The sequence below is a fragment of the Pistacia vera genome, unplaced genomic scaffold, assembly GCF_008641045.1.
Source record: "Pistacia vera cultivar Batoury unplaced genomic scaffold, PisVer_v2 Contig678, whole genome shotgun sequence".
In the NCBI taxonomy this organism is placed as follows: Eukaryota; Viridiplantae; Streptophyta; class Magnoliopsida; order Sapindales; family Anacardiaceae; genus Pistacia; species Pistacia vera.
The window spans coordinates 1171596-1183228 of record NW_022196532.1 but is presented as its reverse complement, the minus strand read 5'-3'; the positions used below and the strand labels follow the sequence as shown (position 1 = coordinate 1183228).

Genomic DNA, 11633 nt, shown 5'->3' with positions numbered 1-11633 from the left:
ATTTGTAGGCCACATGAAAGTGGAGAGGCAATTGTTATAGCCTTGAGATAAAGCCATAAGCTAAAATATGATTCATTAATCAAGGCAATAGATTTGATAACCGAGAGACCTGAATCTTGATTATTTTTCTGCAAAAGTAAGAAAATTGCTAACTAAATCCACTTTAAAAAAAAAAAAAAAAAAAAAACCATATCACAATGTAATATGTTGTAATTTAAAATCAAACAAATTTATGTTATTTTTTATTTTTTTTTCTTTTATCTATCTTTAGAATTAATATGTTTAATGAATATTAAGTTAAAATCTTATGCATCACTTACAGTATATCAATTTCTATCCGCTTTAGGAAAAGTTAAAAAAAAAACGGAACAATTGGTAAATGGTTATAGGCTTTTATTATATAGTCCCAATAAACGTATTATCAACCCAATTACAACACTAATTAGATTAAAACATAATAATTGTTAAATTATATCAATTTTAAAGTAAGTATAAATTTTATATATATACAAAATTATGTTAAGATAAAATTAATAATTGTACCTGTATAATTATTAATATCAATTATAGCTAGATGTCACTAAATCATTCATCCAACTTGGGAAGATCATCTGAATATTATATGATTTAATTATATTTTCAGGATCATTACCTTGTACAATTGATATTATTTTTGCAGACATGTCTTTGATGTTTGATGTCAGTATTTTGTAGTGAATCATATATGATATTTAAAATCAAATGAATATTATCAAGATCAACTATTTAAACTTAAAATTTATACTGACTTTCTGCAATTTTTGTAACTTATATTCATGTTTAAGTTACGTTGCGTGGGTATGTTTTATATATATATATTTTTTACATTATTATTGGTTTTTTTTTTTTTTGTGTTTTAAATATATATTTTCTATATTGAAGTTCATTTTATATTGAATTGATAATTAAAAAATTAATAAAGAAAATATCAACAAATTGAACTCAAAGTCTATATCATAATGGTTTTTCTCAAATATGTCACCATTTGAAAGCTGCAACCAAGGTTTAAAACTTTGTCAAGAAAAGCAAAAAAAATTGCAAGATAACCCATTAGGTATTATTGATAAGTCTATAAATCAATGAGAGAAAGAGAAACTTTATTGAAAAATGTAAACTTTTAAGCAAGAGACTTGCAAAGCCAAAGGAAAAAACTAATTTTAATTGTTGAGAATAGAAAATGAATTATTATTATTATTATTATTTTAGAAATTAAAAAAATTAAGAATGTTGAGAGGAAAACTCACATAGAAAGCAACAACTCCAACAGTATAATCTGAAGGCAATTTAATTGAAGCAATGAAGAAGCCATGAAAATAAAGGTCATGTGCCACAAATCTATTTACTGCAATTAGAATTGACCACCACCTATAGCAAAAAAAGCATTTGATGATAGCATCCTAAAGAAATACGATAATTGTAAAACCCACAAAACCCACAAATCAAACAACAAAATCAATAAAAAGAGATAGAAGAAATACAATTAAAACTATATATCAATATTTGTTTTCTTTTGATCATCATTAAAATTGAATTTGTTTTATGTGTGTGATGATAAAATGAATGGTTCAGCAGTAGGTCTATAGTTATCCTAATTCTTTTTATAATATATCAAATTAAAGCCCAATATTTCTAGTTTTCAAAAATTCAAACCGCTCATCAATTGAATTTTTATTGAGTAAGTTATGGCTAATTTACTACTGATTGTTAAGTGAAAATCGAGAAACAAGAGAAACCAAAATATGTGTAATAACAAAAAGAATTGTTCAATAGTAGGGCTACAGTTATCCAAATTAAGCGTATAATATATCAAATTAAATTCTTGTCTATCTAGTTTCTAAAGATTGAAACCTCTCATTAATTGGATTTTCATTGAGCAAGTTATGGTCACCGAAATGTGTGTGGTGATAAAATGAATGGTTTGATAGTGGGGCTACAGTTATCAATATTAAGCGTATAATATATCAAATTAAAGGCTTATATGTCTAGTTTCTAAAGATTCAAACCTATCATCAATTGAATTTTTATTGAGAAAGTTATTATCAATTTACTACTGACTGTTCAGTGGAAACCGAAATATATGTGATTATAAAAGGAATTGTTTGATAGTAGAGCTACACTTATCCAAATTAAACGTATAATATATCAAATTAAATCTCTGTCTGTCTAGTTTCTAAAGATTCAAACCTCTCATCAATTAGAGTTTTATTGAGCAAGTTATGGTCAATTTACTACTGATTATTTAGTGGAAATCTAAATGTATATGATGATAAAATGAATAGTTTACTAAAGCTACATGGTTCAGCATCAAACATCAGTTAATATTTGTTAAATAAATGAAATTAGTTAAACTCAGCAACAACCTCTTTTCATGATATATGTATGTAACATAAAAAGATATCAACAAAAAGAGATAGAACAATTACAATTAAAGTTACATATCAATATTTGTTTTTCTTTAAGGATAATAATAATGGTTCGGCACATTATAAATGGTTTACTAAAGCTACATGGTTCGGCAACAAGCATCAGATGATACTTGTGATACAAATAAAATTTGTTATATTCGGCAACAACCTGTTTTCAATATATGTATGTAACATAAAAAAATATCAACAAAAAGAGATAGAAGAAATACAATTAAAACTGCATATCAATATTTGTTTTCCTTTGTCATTACTAAAAATGAATTGGTTTTATATGTGTGATGATAAAAAGAATGGTTCGACCACAAGTCTATAGGGGCTATAGTTATCCAAATAAAGTGTATAATATATCCAATTAAAGCCATATCTGTCTAGTTTTCAAATATTCAAACCTCTTATCAATTGGATTTTTATGGAGTAAGTTATGATTAATTTACTACTGATTGTTCAGTAAAAATTGAGAAACAAGAGAAACCGAAATGTGTGTGATGATGAAAAGAATGGTTCAGAAGTGAGGCTACACTTATCCAAATTAAGCATATAATATATCAAATTAAAAACCTATCTGTGTAGTTTCTAAATATTCAAACCTCTCTCCATTGAAGTTTTATTGAGCAAGTTATGGTTAATTTACTACTGACTCTTCAGTGGAAACTAAAATGCGTGATGATAAAAGGAATGGTTTAGCAGTGGGGTTACAGTTATCCAAATTAAGTGTATAATATGCCAAATTAAATCCCTACATGTCTAATTTCTAAATATTCAAACCTCTCATCAATTGGAGTTTTACTGAGTAAGTTATGATCAATTTACTACTGATTGTTCAATGGAAACCAAAATGTGTGTGATGATAAAAAATGGTTTAGCAGTGAGGCTACAATTATCTAAATTAAGCATATAATATATCCAATTAAATCCCTATCTATCTAGTTTGTAAAGATTAAAACTGCTCATCAAGTGGATTTTTAAAGAGCAAGTTATGACTAAATTACTACTGACTGTTCAGTGAAAATAAAAAAACAGGAGAAACCAAAATGTGTGTGATGATAAAAGAAATGGTTTGGTAGTGGGGCCACAGTTATCAAAATTAAGCGTATAATATATCAATTTAATGCCCTGTCGATCTAGTTTCTAAATATTTAAACTTCTCATTAATTGGATTTTTATTGAGCAAGTTATGGTCAATTTACTACTGACTGTTCACTGGAAGTCGAAATGTGTGTGATGATGAAAGGAATGGCAGTTATCCAAATTAAGCGTATAATATATAAAATTAGCACTTTCTGTTTAGTTTCTAAAGATTAATATTCTCGTCAATTGGATTTTATTGAGTAAGTTATGATCAATTTACTACTAATTGTTCAGTAGAAACCGAAATACGTTTGTTAAATAAATGAAATTAGTTATATTCAGCAATAATCTCTTTTTATGATATATGTATGTAACATAAAAAGATATCAACAAAAAGAAATATAACAATTACAATTAAAGTTACATGTCAATATTTGTTTTCCTTTAAGGATAATAATAGTAGTTCGACATATTATAAATGATTTACTAAAGCTACATGGTTAGACAACAAACATCAGATGATATTTGTGATACAAATAAAATTTGTTATATCCATCAACAACCTATGTTTGATATATATATATATATGTAACATAAAAAAATATCAACAAAAAGAGATAGAAGAAATACAATTAAAACTGCATATCAATATTTGTTTTTCTTTGTCATCACTAAAATTAAATTGGTTTTATGTGTGTGATAATAAAATGAATGGTTCAGCCGTAAGTCTATAGTTATCCAAAATTCCAAATTCATCGTATAATATATCGTATTAAAGCTCAATCTTTCTAGTTTCCAAAGATTCAAACCGCTCATCAATTAAATTTTTATTGAATAAGTTATGACCAATTTACTATTGATTGTTCAGTGGAAATAGGAAAACAGGGGAAACTGAAATGTGTGTAATTATAAAAGGAATGGTTTGGCAGTGGGGCTACAGTTTTCCAAATTAAGCATATAATATACCAAATTAAAGCTTGTATGTCTAGTTTCTAAAAATGCAAACCTCTTATAATTGGAGTTTTATTGAGCAAGTTGTGGTCAATTTACTACTGATTGTTCAGTGGAAACCGAAATGTGTGTGATGATGAAAGGAATGGTTCGGCAGTGGGGCTACAATTATCCAAATTATGCATATAATATATTAAATTAGATCTCTACATGTCTAGTTTTCAAAGATTCAAACTGCTTATCAATTTGATTTTTATTGAGCAAGGTATGACTAATTTACTACTGATTGTTCAGTGGAAATCGAGAAATAGGAGAAACTAAAATCTATGTGATGATAAAAGGAATGGTCCGGTAGTGGGGCTACAGTTGTCCAAATTAAGTGTATAATATACTAAATTAAATCCCTATATGTCTAGTTTCTAAAGATGCAAATCTCTCATCAATTGGAGTTTTATTGAGCAAGTTATGGTCAATTTACTACTGATTGTTTAGTGGAAACTGAAATGTGTGTGATGATAAAAAAATGGTTCCATAGTAGGGCTACAATTATCTAAATTGAGTGTATAATATATCAAATTAAATCCCTATAAGTCTAGTTTTCAAATATTCAAACCGCTCATCAATTGGATTTTTATTTAGCAAAATATGACTGATTTACTACTGACTGTTCAGTAGAAATCGAGAAACAAGGCAAACAAAAATGTGTGTGATGATAAAAAGAATGGTTCAATAGTGGGGCTACAGTTATCCAAATTAAGCATATAATATATCAATTTAAAGTTCTGTCTATCTAGGTTCCAAAGATGCAAACCTCTCATCAATTAGATTTTTATTGAGCAAGTTATGGTTAATTTACCACAGACTATTCAGTGGAAGTCGAAATGTGTGTGATGATGAAAGGAATGGTTCAATAGTGGGGCTACAATTATTTAAATTAAGCGTATTGTATATCAAATTAAAGCACTGTCTGTCTAGTTTCTAAAGATTCAATCTTCCCATCAATTGGATTTTTATTGAGCAAGTTATGGTCAATTTACTACTGATTGTTCAATGAAAACTAAAATGTGTATGATGATAAAATGAATGGTTTATTTGACCCAAATTTAAGGGATTATCATATTAGGACTGATAAAAAATATTTCAAACAACACCTATTAATTGGAAAACAGAATCAACAAAAATTAATTCATTTAATATATATACTCGCATATCAACAGGACATAAACAATTAATCATTCATATAACAAAATAAAATACACGAATGTTTTTACAGTAAACATATTCAACACAAATGAACTATTTTTACTAATATAGATAATACACATACTCACAGTTCGGTTGACAATAGGATCATCCTCGATTTGATCTTTGTAAAGTACATGAACATTTCCTTGAAAACAAACATAACAAAATTTAATCGATCTTTATGTTAAGATTGTTAAGGAACAATTATTTATTCTTATAACAACTGTTACCTGAAAACGAAATCAATAAAAGTTAATTAACCTTTATATTAAAATTGTTAGGGAATACACTTACCGTTCAGCAGGACTAGCACAATTAATCATTCAAATAGATTGACTGAACAAAAACAATCATTTAACCAAATAATAACCGTTAAAATAGTTTGGAGATATACTTACTATTTCGTATTGAAATAGTTAGAAGATATACTTATAGCTTAGAAGAACGAATCAAAATAACAACTCATTTGACAATGTCAATTGGACATCCTTCCTTTATTCCATGCTAATTCATGAATCTTTGACCTGTAAACAACAACAAAAACATAAAAAAAAAAAAAAAATCATTGATTAACAAAACCATAAAGAACATACGTATTATTGACACAAACTAACATGACCTATAAACAATTAACAAAAGACCATACGTATTGTTGACATCAACTAACATATTACGATAATACACAACTAAACATACACCCCTTTTATAACCCCTTATTTAGATCTTTCGAATGTCAACACAATTAAATATGAATTGAATACGAAGAAATGTTTGCAATGTCAATACAATGCACTTATATAATTATTAATAAACAGGTATGCTTTTACTACCAATATAATGCATCTATATAATCTAATCTTTATGTCTATTTATTTAGACTTTGGAATACCAATGCAGCAATTAATATTGTCTATATTATCACCAATAAAATTCAATCACATGGTAATCATAAATCCAATGTGTCATTATGGTTAGACTTTTAGAATGCTAATGCAATGCACTTGTATTATTATTATTATTATTATTAATTATTAATACTGATTCTATTTTTTTAATTAATTAATAATTATAGATAGAGTAATAAATACCAATCCAACGTTTCAAGATAAAACAATTTGATTGACTTGTCAATCCAATGTGTCCAAATTGAGTAATTTTAGAGCTTATAAAATGTGTTATGTGGTAATTAACCCATATGGGTGTATATATATATTATATATGAATATATAATATATATATATATAGATAGATAGATAGATAGATAGATAGATAGATAGATAGATAGATAGAGAGAGAGAGAGAGAGAGAGAGAGAGAGAGAGAGTAACACCTGCTCTCTATGACTATTTTTATAATATATATTATGTAAATTATAGATATACATAGCGTATGAAAGATAGTGGGCTCAAATTTTTTCTTTACTCATAAAAAATACAAAATACAATGTATTAAAAACTTTATACTTAATACAAAACATCATAGCTGGTGGACAGTGGTGCAAATACTCTCCACTCCTCGACGTCCATCCGATCGCTGCTTCTATTTCCTGCAAAACAGAGAAGAACAACGGGGTGAGCACAACAATGCTCGGTAAGTAAATCCTTTACTACCTGTCCCCGCAACTCACTCATTGGTTCTTTCCTTAATTTACCGTTCTTCTATTTCTAATTCTCACTGTTTCTCTCTCTCTCTCTAAAATACTTTTATTCTCCTTTAACTCTGTTCTGCTCTTTTTATTCTTTCTTTCTCTCTGTTCTTATTCTCTTTTCTCCTTCTCTTATTCTTACTCACCATAAAGGAAAATCATGGTTCTCTCTTATTCTCATCATACTCACCTTGAAGGAAAATCATGGTTCTCTCTTATTCTCATCATACTCCTTCTCAGGCTTTCTCATTCTTTAATTCTCTCTATTATCTCTTTCTCATTTCTCATAATTCATTTCTACTAACTCGCTTTTTGAATGTCACGGCCTAATCTTACCGGAGGCACGACCGGGACTTCTCCCACTCTACGTGACTTCTACTGATTTTCTTTCTGTTTCTATTTCTCATATTCTTTGTTATACACCCTCTGGTGTATGTCACAGCCTCATCTTACCGAAGGCACGATCGGGAACTCAACCCGCTCTTCGTGATTTACTGTTTTTCTCTTTCTGTTCTTTCTATTCCTTTGTTTCTCATTCTTACTCATTAGAATGTCACGGCCTCATCTGACCGGAGGCACGGCTGGGCGTTACCACTCTACGTGACTTCTACTCATTTCTCTACCGATCGGATTTGGTCATGCATGGATTTGAAACCCTTGACCACGTGAGTGTATTCTCTCTCTTTGTGAATGTCACGGCCCCATCTTACCGGAGGCATGGCTGGAATATCATGTTCCACTCTTTGTGATGGTCACGGCCTCATTTGACTGAAGGCACGGCTGGGGATAAAAAAGCACCCACTCTCGTGACTTTACTCATCACTCACGGGTTCCCCATCGTACAACCTACTTTATTCTCTTCTTTTACTCTTAGAGTAGTTTATTCACAAAGATCTCTACTCTTGCTCAAGCTAATACTCATCTCTTACTCATAGTATAGCTTAACTCTTAGAGTAGTTTATTCACAAAGATCTCTATTCTTGCTCAAGCTATTTCTCAATGCATAACCAATGCATATGGATGGCTCATGCTCATTAATGCACTCAAGAAATGCCAACATGCAATGTTGCAAGAATTATGGTTCTCTACTCATACTCATGCTTCTCTTAGGCATTTCATCAAACAACTCATGTGCATACAAAAACTCTACTTTATTGAGAACTCTATTTCTCTCTTAGGCCATCCCAAAATGGGAGGAAATTCTCTTGCATGATCTCATTCCCTGTCAAGGAAACACACTCCCAAAAATCTACTCCAACCTCTTCCAATCTCAATCAAACTCAACTCATCATCATGCAAGTAGAACACTTCTCATAACTCAAANTTATGATGTCTAACAATTAACATGGAAATGCCAATTTCCTTAAATAGTGAATACATGTAAAAAGAATAAACTTTGCTTTTGGTACGTCTGTATTTTAGATCAGTCATCAGTGAACAGTGAATATACTATGCTTTCTTTAGGGATTAGATCATAGATCATAGCTCATATCATTCTCATGATTTTGTCTTTCCCTATCATAAACATTCTCATGATTTTGTCATTCCCTATCAAAAACATTCTCATGATTTTGTCTTTTCCTATCGAGAACATTCTTATGGTTTTGTCATTCCTTATCAGAAACAATTTCATGATTTTGTCTAAAATCATATTTCTCTACACACGACAGAGTAGATTTTTTCTTTTCCTTCAGTAAGGATTTGGCAATCCATGTCAGCTTGCTTAAAAGTTATTCTGTTTTGAACCTCTCTCTCTACCTTGATGGGATTTTTGCTGAGAATTTATTACACATTTAACTATTACGTCATTTGAAAGGTGGCTTAAATGGATCTATTAACTTAGGTTCAATTCTACACTGGGTAATTGAAAGAGAAATAAGCTGAAAACAAGTTACACAAACTGACTAGAAAAACAATGAAGGGAGCTAATGGGAGTGGAACAGAGGATGGGTTCCAATATTTACTTCAATCGGTTACAAATCAGTCCAATCAGTCAACCCAACCAAGCCCATAAATTGGACCATTGCATTCCACTTTGCTGCATAATAGGTAATGTAGACTTTGAACTGATAGATCAAACACTAGAGAGTGCCGCGCTCCATCACATTCTTTTTTCTGGTTTCCGAATTTATCTTCTGTTTTTAATGTTTCTGTTTTGCATATGGTTGAAAATATCGTTAAAATCTAAGGTTAGAGCCAGTAAAGCTACAAATAGTAAATGCTACCCTTTCATTTGGACTTAAATCTTTCTAAAAATTGTGTTCCCAGGTCAGGGATGAACTTGAACAACTTCTAGATGATGATGATGATATGGCAGACCTTTACTTGTCAAGGAAATTGGCTGTGCCATCTTCACCTGCCAGTGGCTCTGGTGCTCCTACTTGGTTTCTTAACTCTCCAACTATAGGTTCAAAAATATCTAGAACAAGTGCAGCAACAACTCAAGAGGAGAATGATGTGGATGAACTTGAAATGCTGCTTGAGGTTATAAACTTTGACTGACAGTGAAATGTCACAGGACTTATTTAACCAACACAAGTTTGAGTCGGGTACTGGATTATTTTTGCAGGCTTACTTTATGCAAATTGATGGCACACTGAATAAATTGGCCACGGTAAGCATCACACCGTGAACTTCTCTTTGGATTAGCAAATGAGTGAAGAAGGAGGAAATTATGCATAGTATCTGGAATCATCCAAGGAGGACTTTTGGACAATGATTCTTGTATTTTATTGCTGATGCTTATGCTAATTATTCTTTTCTTACCAGCTGCGTGAATACATAGATGACACTGAGGATTACATAAACATTCAGGTGAGTCCGACAATTTAATTCTAAGTTTTGATGAAATGAGGTAATAATATTTCTTAAAATGTTTTGTTAAATTGAGGGCTCTACTCTATCAGTTCAATCGTTGCTTGTTAACATCCTTATGGTATTTGGAGAGAAAAAAATGTTTTAATAGTTGATTTATTTCATGTTGCAGCTTGATAACCATCGAAATCAGCTTATTCAGGTGATGTCTTTTGAATCTGATCAAATCCTTTTCTCTGCTCATTGTTCTAGTGCTTATTTTATTCTTTACTTTAAAGCTAGCTAGAAAATCCTTAAATTATTTGTCTGGCAGTGCAGTTTTATTTGTGTCATAGTGATGGATTTTTATTATATGTGCCAGTTAGAGCTCTTTCTAAGTTCTGGGACTGTTTGCTTGTCGGTATATTCTTTGGTGGCTGCAATATTTGGCATGAACATCCCCTATACGTGGAAGACTGAACATGGATTTGTATTTAAATGGGTAAGTATAGTACATCTCGATTATCAAACCAAAACGCGGCCTCAAAATCTAAACCAAGGCAATTCGCCTAGGTCTTCACAAAAACAACTTATAACTTGAATAAATTCTCATCTTCTCTGAAATTTTTGAACTCTAGGTGGTCATCGTCACCGGTATAGTTTGTGCATCCCTTTTCTCAATAATAATCTTCTATGCTCGGCAGAAAGGTCTTGTCGGGTCTTGATACATATAAAAATCAGTTTGGAAGGAGGTATGCAAAGCATATTTAGTCGCTCTTGGGAAGAAATTTATACAACTTCATGTAAATTGAATTTATGGTGCATTGCATTTATAATCATTGGGTGATGGGTCCTGAAAGTAATAGTAGTGATTGAGATTTGAACAAGAGTGGGTGGGTATCATTATGTTGGAATTCTTGTGGCTATAATATTAGGTAACTTGTCCCAGCCCTTAGGTACAACTAAATTCAAGACGCATAATTAATTGTTGTGTATGTAATAGTAAGGTTTGGATTATGATTTACGTTTTGTTCAGCAATTTGATGGTAAAGATTAGATTGTTCATCTATTGGTGGACTCCTGGGACCGCTTTTAATTTTGTTTTTGTCAATACTTAGCTTCCAGCACGCGCCCATAAATTGCTATTATATATTTCCTATTTTTGTTTCAGAAATCTTGATGTTCCTGTTCCTCACCTTGCCGCATCGCTATTTCATTTTGATCCAAATGATTGCGCATGTGGGGCTTGTCGAAATTGCTTGGAATTAGATAACATTAGTAACTTATCTAGTTATCTCTCTTTCTTTCTTTATTTGTTTAAGGGATCTAATTAAAAGGCGTATTTTAGGGTATATTTTTTAATGAATACGTTTGTGTTTTCTAAAATTATTAAAAATAAAATTGATATATCGAAAATGAAAATGTATTTGATATGTTTGTAAGTTGGTTCGGATACCTTCAAGGGGT

At 30.5% G+C, this 11633-nt stretch overlaps 1 protein-coding gene across 1 annotated transcript; it reads left to right on the top strand.

The window, feature by feature from the left end:
- Nucleotides 1–9288: 9288 nt before the first annotated feature.
- On the top strand, nucleotides 9289–11317 carry LOC116113351 (magnesium transporter MRS2-I-like). Its single transcript, XM_031399498.1, has 7 exons — nucleotides 9289–9345; nucleotides 9642–9857; nucleotides 9943–9987; nucleotides 10143–10187; nucleotides 10360–10389; nucleotides 10549–10668; nucleotides 10805–11317. Exons 1-7 carry the CDS (start codon nucleotides 9289–9291, stop codon nucleotides 10889–10891), a joined length of 600 nt encoding a protein of 199 aa, XP_031255358.1. The 3' UTR covers nucleotides 10892–11317.
- The last annotated feature ends 316 nt before the right edge of the window (nucleotides 11318–11633 follow it).